General features: G+C 52.2%; 1 protein-coding gene and 1 long non-coding RNA gene across 5 annotated transcripts in view; one reads left to right on the top strand and one right to left on the bottom strand.

Moving 5' to 3' along the window:
• The window catches only part of Nol4l (nucleolar protein 4 like), a 120,292-nt gene that overhangs the window by 20,569 nt on the left and 78,765 nt on the right, over positions 1-20,958 (top strand). The window contains exons 1-2 of one of the 4 annotated variants that reach the window (XM_052183970.1): positions 16,853-16,875; positions 17,163-17,220. The exons of 2 other annotated variants lie outside the window; for them this stretch is intronic. In XM_052183970.1, the coding sequence (XP_052039930.1) occupies positions 16,853-16,875; positions 17,163-17,220 (81 nt within the window). Of the gene's footprint in view, positions 1-15,304; positions 15,366-16,852; positions 16,876-17,162; positions 17,221-20,958 lie in introns of those variants that run through there. One more of the 4 variants, XM_052183967.1, reaches the window with a different exon arrangement.
• LOC127686097 (uncharacterized) lies at positions 4,329-9,866 on the bottom strand. The gene is made up of 3 exons (XR_007977988.1): positions 9,592-9,866; positions 9,137-9,224; positions 4,329-4,944 (listed from the first exon to the last, which is right to left on the bottom strand). It is a non-coding gene; the product is annotated as an uncharacterized LOC127686097 (long non-coding RNA).

Raw genomic sequence — 20,958 nt, 5'->3', positions numbered from 1 at the left:
TGCTCTACCCTGGGCTCCCCGCGGCGGCGGGCACATCCGTCATGCTGGAGCTGTGCTGGCGAGGGAGCTGGGGCTGCCGGCCTGCAGCCCAGGCACACATCCCATGCCCCCCCCCCCCCAAGCTCAGCCCTGCTGTGCGTGCGAGGCCCCTCTGTCAGGGGTTGTGTTAGAAAGCGCGGTGTGACATGGCCATTGCTGGCCAAGCACTGTCAGGTATCTAGCCTGGGGCACAGCTTCCACTCAGTTCCACAGCCTGTGGGATAGGACAGCTGCTCATAGGCTGGCGCCAGACCATGCTTTGACTGTTTGTTCTTTGGTGTGTTCCCCAAATCTTGCGGGGCCTCAGTTTCTTCATCTGTAAAGGGGACGTGATAGTTCTTACCTTGTAGGGTTGTTGAACGAATTTAGATGACTTATAGGTAATACCCCAGGCTCAGGGTCCAAGGTAGAGTGAGTGTCCTATAAATAGGAATGTTCTGTTCTTATTATTAATTGCTTATAAAGAGATGATGGTGCTGGGCATGGTGACACACACCTGTCATCCCAGTGGTTGGAAGAATAAGGCAGGAGGACCGTGAGGTTGTGTGTTTGGGATCAGTCTGGGTTACACAGTGAGACCCTGTCTGAGGATGGGAAAAAAGACAGGAATGGAAAGTGGGTGGGTGGGCGGTGTGTGCCCTGCTTTTAAGTGGAGGGCCTTAGGCGAGTCGCTGTGAGCCTGGGTTTTCTCCTGACTCAGCCAGGGAGATGATCTGTGGGTGCCCTGTCCTCTCCCTGTGGGTTTGAAGCCTGAGGAGAGCTGGCAGTAGAGACTGCACAGCTGGGCCCCACCCTGGCAGCACTCGGGATCCAAAATGGCCGTCCTTCAGCAGACCTCAGTTGCTGCACACTGGGTGCCCACCTGGGACCCACCAGGCTGCGCTTGCCAGTCCTCCCGCCCACCTTGTGCCTGCGCCACCCCACCCTGCAGGTTTGCACAGTGCCCTGCCCCCCACCCCATTAGCCTGCCCAGTCATCCCCCTGCTCCAGCCTCTGCCCTTCTGCCCAGCCTCAGCTCTCCCCCCTCCCTTCACCTCCTTTGTGAAAATAACCTCTGCGGTGCCCTGGAGAGAAGAGAGGAGAGGAAGGAGACAGCCCAGAGGCCAGGGGGCCTGGTATACCCTTTTGTCTGGGCCCTGCAGTCAGGAGACTCTGGGTCCCCTAGGGCACGGCAGGGCAGGCTGCCTGTCTCCTGGCTGCTCAGGGAGGCCATGTGGGCGACAAGGCCTGGGCAGGCCTGGGCTGGCAGTGGCCCCCTGGGACAGCCTGGCCCACTCTAGTGAAAGGAAGGCTAAAATCACTTTGTTCTTCTGGGGCCAAATACAGGCATATGTTGGTACCCAGTAGGTGTCAAGATAGAGGGCAAACCCCAGAACTGGGCCACATACAGGCCAGGGTCTGAGATCCTAGCTGCCTGCTTCCAGGTTCCCATTCTCCCCTCCCCCCTCTCTCCCTCCCTACTCTTCCCTCTCTCTCTACTTTCCTCTCTCTTTTCCTAGCTCTCTCCTTCCTCCCCCACCTCTCTCTGTCTCTGCCTCTCTGTCTCTCTTTGTCCCTCTGTCTCTGTCTCTTCCACTCCCCATTCTCATTTTCTTTTTTTGTTTGTTTGTTTGTTTGTTTTGAGACAGGGTCTTGCTGTGTAGCCCAGGTTGGTTTTGAACTCCAAGTCTGTCTCAGCCTCCTAAGATTACAAGTGGGTGCTAGTATACCTGGCTTGGTGCTTTGTTTGACAGCTGTGGGGCTGGTACTTTCTAGACTCTGTGTGTGTGTGTGTGTGTGTGTTCATGCATGCCTACAAGGCAAGTGTAAGCTCATATCTAGTTGGCGTTAGAGCACACAAGGGAAAGGCAAGTCCTTGCTTCACTACTGCTGTTTCTGCCCTGGGTTCAGCCCTTGATGTGGGGCTGAGTTCCTACTGTACATCAGAGCTTTGCCCTGAGGAGATATCTCAAGAATATCTCAAGAAATATCTACCTACTATGTGTTACCATTCCACATGGGCATTGGAGATGGCAGAAGAAAGTCCTAGGGCAGGGAGTGTTGTGGCTAGAAGGAAAAAGGGGGGGAAGAGGCCAGGTGCGATGGTTCGTAGCTGTAATTCCAGCACTTGGGAGGCAGAACCCCGGGATTGCCATGAGTTCAAAGCCAGCCTGGTCTACAGAGTGACTTCTAGTTCTCATTGTAGACTTGAGCTACAATGAGCCCAAGCCTCAAAGAAAGAACAAGGAAGGAAGGAGGGAGGGAGGGAGGAAGGAAGGAAGGAGGGAGGGAGGAAGAAGGAAGGAAGGAAGGGAGGAAGGAGGGAAGTAGGGGCTGTAGGAGGTCCTACTATGTACCAGGTTTTTTGCTGAACACTGGAATTCGGAGCCAAATGGGCCTTGACACTCATGTGGATGAGGAAATCGGAAACCTAATTATGACCCTGGATAACTTCCTTGATGGGAAGGCAGAAGGGTTACAGACTTGACTTTGAGGTCCCAGAAGGACTTCTTGGAGGAGGCTAGCTTCAGTTTGACAGTGTAGTCCTACCCACTAAGTCCTCTGAAATGCTCTGAGATGTCATTGGCCTTGCTTTCCACATGTTTGAGATGGGCTCACTGCCCAAGGAGAGGGAAGGGCCCACTTTATCTTTGCAGCCAGCTGACTTGTCCACCAACCAGTTCTTGGTACATCGGTCCCAGCAGCAGGGCCTTCTGCAGCCAGCCGGCTCACTTCCGACTCCCAACCCCACCCCACCAGCAGCCAGAGCGATCTTCTGAGACAGAAATCAGACCGCAGCAGTGCCCAGCCGAAAACCCTTCTGTGCTTCTCCGGGGGCTCTTAGGACAAAGCCCAAGACTTTATACGGCAGCTTTGGAGGCCTGTCCAGGCCTAGCATCACTGATTCTCCAGACTCATTGGCTGAAGAAGGGGTCATGACCCATTGGAGCTGCCACCTGTCTATGTGGCTTCTTTAGGTTCAGGGAGGGCTTGAGTGCAAATGAATGCTGTGGGGGATGGGCAGTGCAGAATGATGGGCTGGGGTGTCTTGGAGCTAGCTCTGTGTAACCTTCTCTCTGGTCCTCAGTTTCTCCATCAGTAAAGTGAGGGAACTACCTTGGTGACATCACCAAGAATCACATCCAAATTGTTCGTGTACCTGGAACTTTTGATGCCCTCAGTCCATATACACACTGGAGCTGGCCAGGACAGCAGGACAGTTGCCAGGAGTCAGGAGTCCCATCTGTGGTGAAGGGACGACCCCGCTTCCTGGAGCAGGCTTGGGAGGTGTTCTGCTTTGTGTAGTAGACAGCTTGCCAAATGGTTATACATCTGACACTGCGTGGTGTGTGTGTGTGTGTGTCTTCCACTTCTGGCTTAACTGTGCACCTGTGGCATGGCCTATAGTAGGTCACTGCTCCCTGTGCCCAGGGACCTCTGCTGACCTGAGGTGAGTTCCTGAAGATGCCAGTCAGTTCAGCTCAGACCTGTTGAGTGGGCCAATAGAAGGGAAACAGTAATTTCCCCCTGGGGCTCAGAGCATTTGTGTTGGCAGATGCCCTAGCTGAGGCCCCAAGGCATGGGAGCTGGCCAGAGCTGAGATTCACAGACACGCCCACTTCTGGCTGTGTGACTGCTCACCACTCGCTTTCCCTCTCTGATCCTCTGCTTCCATCTCTGGGCTTTTTAGAGCGAACTTCTGGTGGAAACAGGGATGACTGAAGCAGGGCCTGCGTGAGGAAGGAACTCCCTGGGTTTTCAGAGCTCCCTGGCCCCACCCAGCCTATCCCCTGGCTGCAGGCCACTGCTTTGTCATTTTTTTTCCTCTAAAGAGTAACATTTTCAAATGTACTAGAATTTTGTTATCTCACAAATCCAATTCATCAGATACAGTGACAAACAAGGTTGCCTCCTGGTCCTGCTCCTGCTCTTCCCCAGGGCCATCAGGGCCATCTTGGTCCCTCTAGAGATGATTCATACAAGGATGTTTCTAAGTTTGGTTCCTCTCTTTTTTCTTTTTACTTAAAAGCACTACATCTATTTATTTAGCGTGCGCGCGCGTGTGCTGATACGTGTGCCATGCTGTATGCACGTGAAAGCCAGAAGACAAGTTGAGGGAGTTGGTTCTCTCTGAGCCTTGTGGGCTGGAATGCAGGTCTCTAGGCTTGGTAGTAAATACCTATATCCACTAAGTCATCTTGACCTTCCTGGCTTAGTTTTTACACAAAATATGTCGCCTATATATGTGCCATACTAGACAGTTCACCCATTTCACGTGCACATGAGTGGTGTTTACTATATATATTCTGAGTCACATCACAACCAACTTTTATCACTTCATAAAGACTCCTCATACCCCTAGGGCAGCCACTTGCTGGTCTCAGCCCCTCCCACAGGCTGTCAGCCATTAATCTGTTTTCTGTCCCTGGGGACCTTGCTTGTCAGGCTGTAGATGTTCTTTTGTGACAGACTTCTTTCAGTTGTGTTTTTAGGGTTCTTTATGTTACAGCGCCTTCTTCATTCCTTCCTATTGCCAAGTAGTATTTCATTTTATAGACATACCATATTTTATTTACCCGTTGATGGACACAAGTTATTTCCACATTTTGCTTATCATAAGCGCTGTGGCTGGCAACAGTCTTGCGCACGTTCTAGTGTGCAGGCACTGTTCAGACAAGGTCCCATGGCTGCGTTCAAGCGTCCAAAGACCTGGCCCTCTCTTAGCATCACAGCCATGGGATGCTGGAGTTGCTCTGCATCCTTGACAACACTTGTATTTCTCTGCCGTTTGGATTAGCCCATCCTCACAGGTGTGCGGCATCTCACCGTGGGTTAGATGTGCCCTGCCCTGGTAGCTGATGATGCTGACAGTCTTTTGGTCATTTGTACGCTTGATTTAGAGGAAGGTCTGTTCACATCTGCTCACTAAAACAAATTGAAAAAAATTGTGTCATTTCCTAGTGAATTGTGAGAGCACTTACTCATTCTCCATACGCGTCCCTCTCAGATGAACCATTTGTGAATTTTACTTTGAGTTATCCCTCCCTCCATCCCTCCTTCCCCGCTCCTTCCCTCCTTCCCCCTTCCCTCTCCCTCCCTCCCTCTCTTCCTTCCTTCCTTCTTTCCTTCCTTCCTTCCTTCCTTCCTTCCTTCCTTCCTTCCTTCCTTCCTTCCTTCCTTCCTGTCTTCTCTTTCTCCCTGCTCTCCTCCTATTTTCAGGGCTGTGGATTGAGCTAGGGCCTCATGAACTCAGAGGTTCATCCTGGTGGGATTTTTCACTTAGTTTTTGAGACAGGGTTTCTCTGTGTAGGCCTGGCTGTCTTGGAACTTGCTCTGTAGACCAGGTTGGCCTTAAACTCACAGAGATCCACTGACCTCTGCCTCCAAAGTTCTGGGATTAAAGGTGTGCCACCACCACCTGGCCTCTTTTTTTTTTTTTTTTTTTTTTTTTTTTTTTTTTTTTTTTTTTTGACAGGATCTCAGTAAGTTTCTTAGGTAGGTTTAAAAGCAAATTTTAACATTCATTTATTTTGTGTAGGCGTGGATGGGAACATGAGGATAGCTTGTGGGAGTTGGTTCTCATGTGGGTACTAGGGATTCAACTCAGGCCATTAGCCTGGGGAGCAGCTGTCTTTACCACCTGAGTCACCCTGCCAACTCTCTCTCTCCCTCCCTCCCTCCCTCCCTCCCTCTCTCTCTCTCTCTCTCTCTCTCTGTGTGTGTGTGTGTGTATATCTGTGTGTCTGTGTCTTTCTCTCAGCAGAGCCAACATTGCCATGCAGGCTAGCATTGAACTTGTGAGTGCCCTGCCTCACCCTCCTGTGTCCTGCCTTTTGATTTCTTGACAATGTCCACTGAGGCACAAATGTTTCAGATTTTAAGAAGGTCCAATTTGTCTGATTTTTTCCTGTTGTTTTTACTCTTGTGTCACATCCAAGATTCATTGCCTAATCCAAAGTCACAAAGACTCATTCCTGTTTCCTTCTAAGAGGTCTAGTCTCTGCATTCTTCTGGTTGTTTTTTTTTTTCCTGTGAAGCAGTAAATCTGTGCAGTGTTGGCACAAGAGCAAGTAAGAGCATAAAAGGATGGTCTCATCCTTTTTATAGCTGCATAATATTCAACTTTATGGACATACTATAATTTATTTACCCCATTTCCATTGATAGACATTCAGAATCCTTCCAGTACTTTGCTTTCACATGACTTCAGTGAACATCTGTGAATATAGATGTCCACACTAGTGAGCTTACTGAGATGTAGAACTGCTTCATCCAAGAGTGTCTGCTTTTGGACATGATGCCATATTTCCCTCTACTGACACGGGGCAGCAGTTGTCACACACTCCCCACCACCGTGTCTGGGATATGAGCCATTCATCGATCACTCTGGCTGGCATGTATCAAGTGTTCAAACATATACTTGGTCCCTAAACAATGATCCTGAAAGCTAGAGTGAAAATCTATCCCTTACAAGGATGTAAGGTCACATGGTCTGTGTGGTTCTTGACTCTTGACCACCCCCATTCAGTCCCTGTGTCTTCAAAGAGCCTTGACCACTTCTGAACTAACTCCCAGAAGGATCAGATATGCCTGGAGAATTGGAGATCACATTTATGTGAGCACACAGAATGTGCTCTACAACTGAGCCATACTCCAGCCTAGAAGTCTAACTTCAAGTCAGGCGAGACTGGGTTCGGTTCTGGCTCAGTCAGTGTCTCCCTTCCTGGTGCCTCGGCCTCCTCATGTGAGTGCTGCCCTCTGGGATATGAGGAGCACTAACCCCATCATTGTCCCTGTTGGAAAAGCACCAAGGGAAATAAAAGGGAAAAAACATGGTGGCAGAGTATGGGAATGTATGAGAGAGAGACACTGTGTGTGTGTGTGTGTGTGTGTGTGTGTGTGTGTGTGATGTCCTTCAGGGAGAAGGACATTTAAATGGACTATGCAGGGAAGATATGTGACAAACATTTTCTGGAGAGATGTAACACACACACACACACACACACACATCTAAGCTATTCACCCTGATAGGGAAACCTAGATCAAAGTACAGGTACCACCAAAGTCCCCTTTGGTACACCAGTGAGTTTTATTGGAGTTATGGTACAGTATGGGTGAGTAGTTACCCACAGGAGCGGAAATGACTCAAAGGCAGCTGCATTGCCAAAGCCAACCCCAGCATGGATGGCAGCTCCCAAAGCTGGGAACCTGGGGCACAGCCTGCAGACAGCTCAGCAGGTTGGAGGGTGTCCTTTCTAGGTGCTTCAGTTGATCTAAACCTCTCCTAGGCAGCTGGGCAGGTTTTTGCATCTCAGCTTCCTTCCCTCAGAGAGGGGCTCTCAGCTTATTGTTTACTCTGGCAAGGAGGAACCTAGTGCATCTGGTCAGGTTCAGGGTCTTCCTGGAGTGATTTTGAGTTGTCCAGCTCTTATATTCTTCCTGCCTCCGTCTTCTGCAATGATTTCTAAGCCTTGGAAGGGCTGACTGTAGGTGTCCACTTATAGCTTAGAAATGAGACACTGTACCATGGTAACAACCACAGTTGAAACGACTGACAACACATATTATCAGACGCTTCACCCGTGGTTGTGAGGCTGATGACATCAGAGACCCATAGGCATAAACACACATTTATAAGGCAGTTTGGTGGCACAGTGCATCAATCTGGAAAAAAAATATCATAGAAGTTGCTTCCCTAATGGGACCTATGACCTCCTAGTTACAGGTTTTTGTTCGGTCTTACAGTGTCAGGCTTGAACATCGTCTTGTGGCTCCGGCCTGAAATTCAATTGGAAGGCTGCTGCTCTTACCCAATAGTCAAGCTACGATTGCTCAAGCAGGCCCACCCTGCCTGTCTTGTCTGTGTTTTAGCAAGCAGGGTCCATAGTCAAGCAGGGTGGGGTGGTTGGAATGTCAGATTTGCCTTGATTCCAAGGTGGCAGTTGTGGGAGCCAGCAGAGTGGCCGTAAGGCCTGGAGGTCTGGGTGACATCAGACGTATGGTTGGGAGCTAGGGAAGGCCCTGGGGCTGGCGGGCCTGCTTGAACAGCCTTCCCTCTCTAAACCTTATTTCTTCTTGAGAAGCAGCCTGGACAAAGCTGAAGAATAAGGGGTCAGGGGTCAGACAGCCTGAGTTGGTCTCTCGCTCTGCCACTTAGGAACTATGTGACCTTGGTCATTTTTGTCATTTAGCCTCTCCTGGATGTAGTTTACTCAGCAGTGAGAAGGGCTGCTGCTGCTTCCTGGGGTCACAGTGAAGAGCATAAGGCTCTTAGGCCTGTCTGGAGGACTCAGTGTTTATCAGTTGTCCTTTCAGCAAACAAGTTGTAAGCACCTGCTTTATGCCAGGCCCTGGCAGATATTGTAGGGCCGTCTCACAGAACCCTGACTGGACCCCGGTGCTGAGAGCCAAGCTTACCACTTAAGATATCCACACTCTCTGCGGCCCGCCTGTCCTGGCCCAGGCATCACGCTTGCTAACCAAGTACCCTGCCCCTGAGCCACACCTTCAACTTGGGAATTCAAAAAGAAAAATTTTGAATTTACATATCTCTAGTTGACCTGGAACTCACTATGTAGACCAGGCTAGCCTTGACCTCACAGAGATCTATCTGCCTGCCATTGCCCGTAAGAACTGGGGTTGGTGTGTACCTCCATACCTAGCTAGGACTTAGACTTTTAACAGTATTTTATGACTCCAGCTCTTGCCAGACTGCAAATTTTGGTTGGAAGGACAATAGGAATGGAGTGGCCTGTTCTGTCCTGCCCTTCTCACAGAATGGTCCCAGAGACTGAGTTGTAGAGGCTGGCCCTAGACCCGTAGCAATGCTTCTCTTCAGCTCCTGTGCTCAGTGCCTGCAGGGGATAGGATGCCCTTGGATACTGGATAAAGCTTAAAGATGAACCAGACAGGAAGTGGGTGTAAGGGCGTGGCGTCGAGGATCTCTCCAGGTGCCTGGCCCAAGCAGGAGGCTCTGGAGGAGGCTGTTGGTGCAGCGGGATGAGTGGTGACAGCTGGGGCTGTGGACACGAGGGAGAGGAAGGACCAAATGACAAAGGCTTGCTGGACGAGTGCGTGTTTTCCCTGGTCTCCCAGAAAGTCCCTGGATAGTACTTACTTTCAGAGCTGTCCAGTTGGCTATCTGGAGGCAGAGGAGAGGCTCAAGCTATCGTTGCGACAAGATCCCAGGACTGATCCAGAGCATGCTAACAGAAAGAGATCGCAAGTTCAATATTCCTCTTTCCATGAAATTCGTCAACTTTTTAGTATTAGCAATAAATTAAAATTTGTAAAACTCCCACAGGTCCCTGAAGCTGGGCCTGTGGCCTCCTGGGCAGGGCCTCAGGTGTGTATGGGGGAGTCAGACTGCCTGGGTCAAGTCCCCGCTGTATGTCCTCCTGTGAGTGACAGAACTGAAGAGCTTCTGGTTCCTCATCTGGAAAATGGGAATGATCACAGTGCCACCTCCTGGTAGTAGTTGCCTCGCCTGCCTCCTCCTCCCTCCAGCCTCGCCCACCTGCCACTTCCCACCCTCTACCCTGTCACCAAAATGATCTTTCAAACCCCACAAACCTCAGCATGGTCTTTTCCTGCCTGGAGAAAATTGTTGTTGATGTTTGCTCCGTTTCCTTCAGGAAAAAGCCCTAGCTAGAGTCCCGGCCTGGAGTGGATGGGTGGAGGGGGTGGGGGTGGGAAGCGGATGGGGGGGAAGGTGGGCTGGCCCTCACCGCCTTTCCACCCTACCACCTCTGCTTGTATTCTAGCAGCCTCCTCTCCCACCTCAATGGCCACACGTCTCTCAGTGCAGGCACCCCCAGCCGCCACCACAGCCCACGCTCCTGCCTTCTCATCTACCCCACCCTTACCCAGTGTCTGTGTTTCTCAGATCCAACACTTCCTTTCTCCCAGGGATCCACCCACGGTTCTAAAGGCTCCTTGCTCTCTTCCTTATCCTGTTCTCCACAGCCCGATCTCTATGAGCAGTCAGAAGGACGCTGTTGCCTCACACTTACCACTTCGGGAGGCTGAGGCAGGACTGCTACAAGTTCCAGACCAGCTTGGGCTAAAGAGTGAGTTCTAGGTCACTCTGACAAAAAAAAAAAAATGTGATACCCCTCCCCAAATAAATAAGTGAATAAATAAGTAATAAGAATCTGGATTGGGGCACGACCTGCTTAAACTTGCTCTGTGGCTGCCTGTGTCAGGGTTTCCATACGCACGAGCGGAGCCTCTGTGCTGCCCCACTTAGGACCCCCTTCCCACCTGCCAGCCTTTTGCCTAGGCAGCTTGCCTTCTAGAGTGACTTAAACATGTCACTTCAACGTCATCTTTGTGGCCACCACACCTCACTGACGGGTGAGAATAGATCCTTCTAGTAACCAGGCTACATTACAGCATCTGCCCCATAAATGTCCAGGCGGGTATCACATCTGTGAATGAAGCCCTTTCTTGTGCAGGCTCCTCGTGATCAATCCTTCCCATAGCATCTTTAGGCAGCAGAGACATCCACATCCCCACAGGAGCTCCCGTCAGGTTGGTTCTCCTGCTGTGGGTCCCCACATTCAGTGCAGTTCTCAATGGAAGCTGCTGGAGGCGGGATCGGTAGTGAGGACAGCTGTCATTCTTGGAGCCTGGCCTGTGCTAGGTGCTTGAACACACCCAGCATTAATTTTCAGAACCTGGTGGGGGCAACTCCCCCAAAAGCCCCATGTTAAAGAGAAGCCAGTGGAAGTTTGCTGAGAGCCTGAGGTCACCGGCCAGTCTGCCTGAGGGGGAGCAGTTCGTGAGTCCCGGCAATGAGTATGTACAGTACCTGTCACCTGCCGGGCTGAGCTCTGTGTGCATGCCATCCCCTCTGGGATGTCTGCTGTACCCACCTCAGGGCTGAGAAACGGAGGTACACTCAAGAAGACAGTCACAAGAGGGTCAGGCTATGGCCTGTGGGCCAAAGAGGGCCTGGTCATGTGTACCACACTATGACATATTGAGGCACTGAAGAGCCTTCCATCTGACTAACCTGGGAGATTAGTAGCACCCCAACACTAGGGCTAGCCTGCAGCCCTGGGGGGGACTGACTAGTGGGTACATAACGAGTCAAGGGAGTAGGTAGTTGGGGGCTATGGTTCCTCCTCCAGCCATCCTGCAGCTGTTTTCTGAGACTCAAAGATGCAGCCACCCCTCTCCTAGCCACAGTGACCCCCAGCGCCCTGTTGCCCAGACAGCCCTAGAGAAGGAGCAGATCCATAAACATGAGGCTCCCCAAGGGCTCAGAAGGGGCACTGGGCGCTGTACAAGTCCTCAATATTATGGCTTTATTGTCATTTAAATGCAGCCTGCCTCAAACAGGCCACCCAGTTCTAGCCACCAGCGCCGGACAAAACCTTCATTGAAAAGCCAATTACAATCACTCCATCTAAATTGTCATGGATTTGTATAGAAAATTACATCTCCATTTAGTCCTGAAGCAACGTCCTGGACGCGGACAGAGGGGAGGCTGGCCCATTTACCTCGCCAGCTCAGCGCGGGTGCCGCAGGCAGAGAAAGCCCAAGCTGCCGGTCTTGGCTAGCCCAAGAACAAAGGCCAGTTTGTGGGGGCCCAAAGAGAAGCTGGGCCTCTGAGGGCGTCTCAGATTCCAGGCCTGGGCCGATGGACCCTGCACTGCCAGCTGGTCTCCCCTGCTGGCAGCTCTGGCCAGACAAGCTTCTGACAGCCGGCTTCAGGCGGCCGTCAGCCCTGCCACTATGCAAGGAGCCTGGAGCTTGGCTTGTGTCCACACTGCCAGGAAATGAAGGAGGTTAGCCTGGGGACCACTGGCCTGGTGCTCTTGAGAGTTTGAGTCATTCATTCATTCATTCATTCATTCATCACCATTGCTAAAAGGGCTTCAGGAAGTATGAAAAGCACAGTAACACAGAAATTAGCTCCAGCTTCGGGGTGTCCTGGGTTCCAGTCTAGACCGTCTTTAGTAATCTCTTAAGTTCTGAAATAGTGGCTGGGCATCTCCTCTGTGCCACAGAACAGAACATGGCTGAAGCCAACAAAATGCAGTGTCTCCTTGTCCTGTACAGCCAGTGAGAGAGGAGCTCTTTTGGAAATGACCTAGACTCTGAGGAAATGAAGAGGGCCTGCCTGGGTCTTGCGGGAGAGTCCTGTGAGTAAATAGTTCTAAAGGAATAATCTGGAAAGCACTCCGGGCTGAAGAAACAGTATATGTGTGTAGATGGGGCGGCCGGGCTGGAGAGCAGAGTGAGCGCTGGAGCCCCTGTGGGCTGCCTCTTTAAGACTCAGCTTACTCATCTGTAATGTGTGCACAATGATGATGCGATTCCAGCTGTCCTGACAAGGGCTAGCCCAAGGCCCCACCCAGGCAGACATGCAGGCTCACTTGTGGTGCCTGTGCATGAAGTGAAGGGTCGTGGTACCATGGACTGTTGAGTGTGACTGCATTTATTTGTATGAGACTGTCCCACGACTCCATATGGTTATGTGACTGTGTGGTCATGTGTTCTTGTATGGAACTATGCATGTAATCATTTGTTGACCTTTCCCACACACAATGCTTTCGGACTGGCTCTCTGTGGCTGTGTGTGATGGCCTACACAGGTCTGTCTGTGCCCAGTGGGACACCTGGCTGGGGTGGCTGGCCAGCACAGACGCTACACTAGGACAGGACAGGTGGGTGCAGTAGGTGAGGAGGGCAGAGCCCCATCCCCCGCCACCCAGTCCTACCAGGTGGACTGGCCAACGCAAAAGCAGCCCCACCAGGGACGGCTCTGTGCACAGAAAACAAGTTCTTCTGGTATCAGCTCAAGTTTGGCAGGAAGTGGCTTTTGGGTGGCAGGAAATTGGATTCAGCTCATATCAGCGCCAGCTGAGGAGGCAGGAGAGCAGTTATCTAGGGTTAAACAGAGTTACCAAGAAGAGGGGGCCCCCAACTCTCCATACCTGATAGTGTGGAGGGCCAGCGCACCCCCCTGGTTATTTGGGATGGTCCTGGGGAAGGGTTGGAAAGAAGAGCTGTGCCCCTCAAGTGTCTACTGACTGGGTCTTAAGACCCAGGCAGCCCCCATCTGCCTCTTATTATACCCCAGACCATAATAAGCAGACTTGTTCAAGGTCACCAAAGCAAGGAGCTCACTGTTGCCTAAAGATTTAAATAAAAAACCAAAACAAACAAAACCAACTCAGGTAGAAGGACAGAGAAGAGATGTGCCTGGGGTAGAGCTGGTGGTTTGGAGGCAGAGCCATGGGAATATCTGGAGACTTGTAGTGTGCCCACAGAGTGTAAGGCTAGCCCATGAACATCACAGCTGAACATGAAGCCTGAACCCATTTCCCAGATGTGGAGCCAGTGGGCCTGAACCCATTTCCCAGATGTGGAGCCAGTGGGCCTGAACCCATTTCCCAGATGTGGAGCCAGTGGGCCTGAACCCATTTCCCAGATGTGGAGCCAGTGGGCCTTGAGAAGCCTGGAATCTAGGTCTGATTGCAAGCACAGATTTTTTCCAGGTCACTTCCATGGCCCCGGCTTCTAGGGAAGCACAGTGGCTAGCTACAAAGCAATGTGCTGTCCTTCAGGCTGCTCGCCTAGATGCCCTGCTGAGGCGTTGACCCAGTTGTTCAGTGGCAAGCCGGGGTCACACTTGGACGGGTTGGCTACTTTTACCATGCACCAGAGAGTGCTCAGTTCTGACAGTGCAGACAGAGAAAGTCAGAACCCGGCCCTTCCATGGCAACTCAGCCACTGGATCGGGGCTCTGTAACAGGCCAGAAGCTGAGTTCTTCCAAGGCACAGCCCTAGACAACCTGTGTCCTCTGACCCCTACTAGAGCCCCGGACAAGGATGCTGTTGGTCCTGTTCTCATCCCCAACCAGCAGCACCAGGCTGTTGCCTGACTGAGATGCTGATTTGAAACCCAGTTTGCATGTCGTTTGCACATTACTCAATGTGTGTCAGAAGGTACGAACATCTCCCTTTCCGGGAGAGGGCTGCCTGCTGGAGGCCCCCCTGCCCTCCTCCAGACAGCAGAAATGCCAGCCGGCTAGACGGGAGCTACGCCCTGGCCTCTGACAGCACCAGCCTGCTGCCACCTCCCCCATTCCCTCCTCGAGCCAAATTTAGGCTGCTCTGCTTCTGAGAGATGGGGAGAGAGGAGGCAGGAAACCATGAGATGGAGGCTGCTAAGCCAAGGCCCATATAGGGCGGGGCTGCCCCAGGGGTACCTCGTCCCTAAAGCCCTGGGCCTAGCCTCTCTACCTTTCCCCACTGGAATGAGGCCCAGTTGGTTGAGGAACACTGGATTCTCTGCTACAGCCTAGGGTGCTGGCTGCCTTACCCATGATGGAGGGGAGAGAGAGAGAGAGAGAGAGAGAGAGAGAGAGAGAGAGAGAGAGAGAGAGAGAGAGAGAGAGAGGTCATGGCCAGGGCAGTAGGGAAGGGATCAAATAGCCGTCCTCCTGCCCCAGACACTCGCCGCCACTGGGTCCTGAGAGCTGGCCCTGCTTATCAGTACTTCCTGCCTCTCCTTGGCATGCCCCCGATTGTGGGGGTGGGGGCTTGTGGGTCCAACTGAGTCTGACCTCTTCCCCAAAGGTTCCATCACCCCATAGGCCAGCTTCCTGCCTGGGTTTGTCTTAGTTTTTCTGTGAAATGGAGAGTGGAGACTGTCTGTGCTGAGACCTAGGGTTTCTGGAAGGCTGGACAAAAATTAGGAACAGCAGCTTTAGGTCTAGAAGCTTCTTGGATTTTTCAGTGACTAGGAGAGGTGGCTTGTAACAAGAGGTGTCTGGGGACAGGACTTGAGTAAGCTGAGCCAGGAGAGAGGGGAAGATGTGAGCTGGATTGTAGCCACTTCAAATCCACAGTTGGGTTAATAGATCCCAGTAGCTGGGGCAAGGATCCTGGAGTATGGCTGCCTGGGTTTGAATTCAGGCCAGCAGTAGTTTTCGGCATCTCTTTTCCCCACCTGTAAGATGGGAGTCATAAATTCCTGGGCTGTTGGAAGGAGAAACAAGGCAGTACATGTTGGGCACATAGTAGGTGCAGCACGATGCCAGCCACCAGTGTGATCTTTCTGTGCCCCAGAGTGATTGGGATGGCCCAGGGGGGTTGTGAAGTGAAGGCATTGTGTCTCTATGGCCAAATGGGAGGCATTAGGATGGGTGTTCAAGTTTGCATGGACCCTGGGCAAATGGCCACACCCCGCTGAGCCTTGGGAGAGGAGCTTCGAGGCGCTTTACCACGGAGGGGCTGGGAGGACTGCAGGAGCCCAGGCTTGGCACAGCGCCTGGCACATAGCGGGCCCTCCCTGAAGGATCCAGTGGTACCGCCCCGCACAAAGGACAGGTGGGCAGCGTCGGGCTGGAGGGCGGAGCAGGGCAGGTGTGCCGAGAGCGAGGGGGCGGGGCAGGAGCAGGGGAGGGAGAGGATGGGCGGGCGCGCGCAGCAGGTGCGCGTGGGATGGGCGGGTTCCCCGAACGGGCGGGGTCTCCAGGTGCGCGGGCACGCGCCAGAGGGCGGGGAGGCCGGGCGCAGGGGCGCAAAGCGTCCCTGTGTCTTTAACGTCCCCGTCCCCGCGTCCCCCTCCACCCTTTTGTGCACCCCCCCCCCAGCCGGGCTGCAGCCGTGGAGCCGTCGCCCCTGCACTGACAGCTGGTATCTAATTACTGTGTGAGAATGGAAAGTCAGGCTGTCCCAGCTCCGGGGAGAGGGGATTAACGTCTCCTGCAGAATACACTTCCTCTGGTGGGTTGCCATGGTTACTCTCATTACCTGCCTGCCCGCGAGGAGCCGCGCGAGCCGCTCCAGCAGGCCCTCCGAACCCCGGCCGGCACGCGCGCGCGCACGCGCACGCGCCTGTCTTCCCGCCCCTTCCCTCCGGGGGGCGCACGCGCGTGCGCCGTGGGGAGCGCGAGCGGTCTCACCCCTGCCCCGCCCCCCCCTGCCCTAGCAGCTGTCAGCGGCGCGCGCCGCCCGCCCGGCCCCTGCGCGCGCTGTCAACAGTCATTAGCGCGCGGGCCTCGCCCCGCCCCCGCCCGCCCCCCAGCCCGGGGTGGGGCCCGCACCTGGGGCCCCCGCTCGTTAGCGCACCCCGGCCGCCTGCCTCGGTCCGGAGGGACCCGCCCGCGGGGCTTGTTGGGTTCAGAGCCTCCTCCTGCCTAGAACCCCTTCGGCGGTCGGGTCCCCATTCCCAGTCCTCCGCTGAGACTCCCGAGAGAGGCGGGTCCCCAGAGTCTCTCAGGGCGCCCCTCTGCAGTGGTGACGACAGGGGTCATTTATGAATGTCCCGAGAGGGCAGGCGTGTTTGTGCTTCATTTGGGGTTCCGGCAGCCCTCCTGTGAGGTAGTGAAAACCGCGGTGGATTTGGTGTCAGTTCACACAGGAGGAAACTGAGGGCAGAGCCGGATTGTCCTCGGGCTCTGCCTCTCCTCTGGGAGCACGCTTACTGCTCCGATGAACTAGACCCCTGCAGCTAGTCCCTGACCCTGCCACGTCTCCCAGGGGCGGCTTCACTCCTGCCAGCCAGCTACTTCCCCGGCCCTTCTCCCCTAAAGGGTTGCTTTGGCTCGCTGTGCTCCCTCCCCTTCCTCAACCCTTTATAGAACCCCCGAGGTAGAGGCAAAAGAAAAGGGGAGCAGGAGAGGCAAGCAGAAAAGAAACCGCTATTGGGAGTAGCCGGAAGGATGTGACACCCCTCGCTGTGGTTTGGGGGTCCACCCCAGGCACTTTCCCTGTGGCCCTGGGTGTGCATTTCGGTCCTCAGCGTGATTTGAAAGAAGATGGAGATTCAGCGAAGCAGAAAGGAGGTCTTGGAATATGTGAGGCTGTTCCAGATGGCAGGTGCGACTCGATGGCAGTGCTCTGCACTAACAGTTGGAGATTGAGCACAAGGGTGGAGAAGAGGCAGGTGCCACACTGAGTCCTCAGTGCCTTGCTTATGCATTTATTTATGGGAAGGGGGTGTTCCTCCCACTGCCCCATCCAGGTCTGCAGAGCACATTGGCACTGGAGACCAGAAGATTCTACTGTGAGCCGTGTTTTGAAGGGATTGCTTATTTTCAGTTAGGTAGTATTTATTCACAGTGAGGAGAAATAAAAATATTGTCACTGCTGTATTTGAGCAGAGCCCTCCTCTGCCATCAGACTGCCCCCTTTCAAATCATCGCCAGATTCTCCTGGGACACTGAGAGAGACTTTAGAGGTTTGGGTGATTGTCCTTCATTCTGTTTCCATCTCTGAGTGAGTTTTAAATCTCTCCACCTTCCAGCCTCTCCATAGGGCCTCTGCAGAGGCTGACTCCCCCACCCCCCTTTTGGTGGTTCTTTTAGTTCCACTCAGGGTTGGAATAAAACTTTGGCAAGTACCTCTCCTGAAACTTCCCCAACTCAAGTCCTGGCCAAAATGATTACAATGGGGACCAGGTCGGGTTAGATCTGGGAGGAGCATGCCCAGTGACTTTGCTGTGGTCTCAGCCTCTTTACTGGCTGACCTCGAAGTGATGGCACAGCATCAGCATCGTCGAGTTTGCCTGTGCAATCAGCCCCCTGAAGTCCCAAACTCCCACACAAGTGGAAGCCAAAGGTTTCCCCCCTGGGGTGTGTTCTGCTGAAGCTGGCCTGTAGCAGCAATCTCGTCGATTTTCATGCCTCATTAAGAGTTGGATCTGGAATGCACCGAGGGCGCATATTTTAAGGACATTCTCTGTGGTTCCTTCCTCTCCCTTAGGAGGAACCCACTTGAGAAATAATCCCCCGCTATTTAGCTACATCTTCTCAGCCTTGGCTTCCTTGTGGCTAGAAAGCCTAGCCCTATTATAGTGATGATGCTGTATCAGAAGTGCCAGGTGGCTGAAACAGTGTTCCTACCTTGATAAGTATGTAACTTTTACTAGCCAGCAACTTCAAAGTTGTAGAGGTGACAAGAGAACTACCATCCATTAGGAATTGGACTGTACTTGCTTTCAAGGCCGGGGGTTATTTAATTGGCTTCTGCAGGAGTTGAACAAAGTCCCATCAGAGGGGCCTACCTAAGGGCTTGCCATGAGGCCACCTGGCAGGAGCCCAGTGACCTGCTGTGATGAGTTGGTTCCTCTCACGGGTCTGCAGCCCTGGATATCACACTCTGATAGTGCTCTGATCAGTTGAGGAAACCAAGGAAGCCAGAAAACACCTGGCAAGACCCTCCTAAAGGAACTTGACCAAGAAGTCAAAATCCAGGGTCAGGCTTGCTGGGGGACCCTGCCTGTGCACCTGTAATCCATACTAAGTTGCTGGGCAGATTTCTTGAATTACAATAATATTGACTAACAACAGTCTCCTTCCCTCCCAAACCCATTAGGAAAGGTAGTCTTCTCTGGAGATGAAGTGTTAGCCTTCAAGGCCTGGAACCAGGACACTTGGCTGTATTTAATGAGCCAGTGTCATCTCCTACTACTGTTCACTCGCATGCCTCAATCATGAAGACATTTCTAATCTGCATTTCTCACAGTCTTTGGCATTATAGTCATCTGGGAATGAAAATCTTTTTAAAACCTCAGAGCATAGACTTGATAGGCTGAGGTAGACGATGAAAATACATATATATATATTTTTTTTTGAGGCAGAGTCTCACATAGCCTAGGCTAGCCTTGAGCACCCCACATACCCACACAGTCGAGAACTGGCCTTGTCATCCTGATGCTTCTGCTTGGCTCTGCAAGTGTTGGTGTCATAGGTGTAAGTCACCACACACAGTCTATGTGGTGCCGGGAATTGAGCCCATGGCTTTGTCCATACTAGACAAGCGCTCTGCCTACTGAGCCCTAGCCCCAGCCCCAGCCCCAAGCACCCATTTTTGTTTAAGTGTATATTAAAGACAGGTTGATTGGGAAGCTGCTCTCGCACGAGTTCACTGGCCCCAAGGAGAGGGGTCAGTGGAATTGCCATGGGGCCGGGGAGAAGAAAAAGAGGATGCGCTCAGAGGAGGAAGAGAAGAAACCAGACACCCATTTTAACAAGTGCTCGCGTGAGTCTAACACCGGGTTTACGGGGTCCACTCTGAGCATCAGAATCCTAAATATGTTGAAATATCAGTTATACATAAAGTGGGCGTTCCCTGATTGCCCCAGTTGCTTTCAGCCCAGCTTTTGGGTCAGAACTCAAATGGACTGGCTCAAAGGGAGCTGCAGTGCAGTGTCTTCAGACAGTGAAAGAAAGCTGGTAGTTCCCTATTTTTTAAAATGAAGACTGTGCTGGGCAGTGGTGGCACACGCCTTTAATCCTAGCACTTGGGAGGCAGAGGCAGGCAGATTTCTGAGTTTGAGGCCAGCCTGGTCTATGGAGTGAGTTCCAGGACAGCCAAGGCTACATAGAGAAACCCTGACTCAAAAATAAAAATAAAAATAAAAATAAAAATAAAAATAAAAATAAAAAATTAAAATGAAGACCGTGCCCAGTTAGTTTGGATCTGATTGGTTGTTCTGAAGTTGGGTTAGATGGAGCATGTTACCATAACAACGTTCTTTCCAGCCGGACGATGGTGGCGCATGCCTCTAATCACAGCACTCCAGGAAGCAGAGGCAGGCGAATTTCTGAGTTTGAGGCCAGCCTGGTCTACAGAGTGAGTTCCAGGACAGCTAGGGCTATACAGAGAAACCCTGTCTCGGGAAAAAAAAAAAAATCCAAAACAAACAAAAACAAACAAACAAAAAAAACAAACCCAAAAAAAACAAGTTCTTCCCTACAGAGGAAAAAAGCCCTAGTGGCCAGGTATAAATTGGGGTAGTCAGGAGAGTCTAGGTCCTCTCTGATCCAGTCCTATAGGTAAAATGACCTTCCTCTGTCCGCCCAGTGTGCAGCTTGTTCATAGCAATGGATTAAATGATGCTGAGTTGGGTACTAGCAGAAGTGGCTTGTCAGGAGCATCCCAAGGCTATGGTGAGGACTGGAGATACTCTCTGCAACAGAGCACTTGGCCTGGTATGTACAAGGCCCTGGGCTCAAAACTCTCAGTACAGGGTGGAGTGGGGGATGGGTGGGGCTCCCACGGCTATCGGGAAGGCACTCTGTGTTCCCTTAATTAGCTGTTCTCTCATATTCCTGCTGGATTCCCAGCTATGGAAGGCATGCCCCTCCTGCAACATTTAGCATAAAGGTCATTACCTTCATGGATGCAGGGCATAGCATTGCTGTCAGATCTCTTTGTCACCTTCTTCCTGCGGTTCTCATTGAAGACCAGACAGGCATTCTGCTGTTTTTCTTTTATGGTGTTACACACACACACACACACACACACACACAATGTCCAGGTAGCCATAGCTCACTGAGGGCTGTCAGTGTATGCCTCTGTGCCTCTGCAAACCTTGTGCTCTCTGACTTCTGTTTCTTTCAGGCCCTGCTCTACCAGAGATAGGTGGGTTACAGGACCCAGGCTTGAAAAGCAGCAGTCTTTTTTGTTTTTTGTTTTTTGTTTTTTGTTTTTTGTTTGGGTTTTTTTGGACAAGGTCGTCTTGTATGTCCCCCAAACTGGTCTGGAACTCACGATACAGCCCAGAATGGACTTGTCTTTGAACTCCTCCTTCAGCCTCTCAAGTGCTGGGATTGCAGGTGTGTGCCACCACACCTGACCGAGCAATCCATTTTTAGAGAGGGAGTTACTGATAAATGACTCTCTTGAAGTTTCCCCCAGGATAATTTTATGATCATATTAGACCAGGTGCAAAGCCACTGCTTACCCAAGTGTGCCTAAGGATAGAGGTGGGTGGCTAGGCCAGGGACAGGACAGGCACTGGATAATGGATCTGGCTGTTTGTGTATGTTGTGGGATGTGTGTGTGGTGTGTGTAGTGTAGGGGGTGTGTGTGGTGTAGGGTGTGTGTGTGGTGTAGGGGGTGTGTGTGGTGTAGGGGGTGTGTGTGGTGTAGGGGGTGTGTGTGGTGTAGGGGTTGTGTGTGGTGTAGGGTG

Source organism: Apodemus sylvaticus, chromosome 5 (assembly GCF_947179515.1).
Source record: "Apodemus sylvaticus chromosome 5, mApoSyl1.1, whole genome shotgun sequence".
Taxonomy (NCBI): domain Eukaryota; kingdom Metazoa; phylum Chordata; class Mammalia; order Rodentia; family Muridae; genus Apodemus; species Apodemus sylvaticus.
This window is presented reverse-complemented; position numbering and strand designations above follow the sequence as displayed.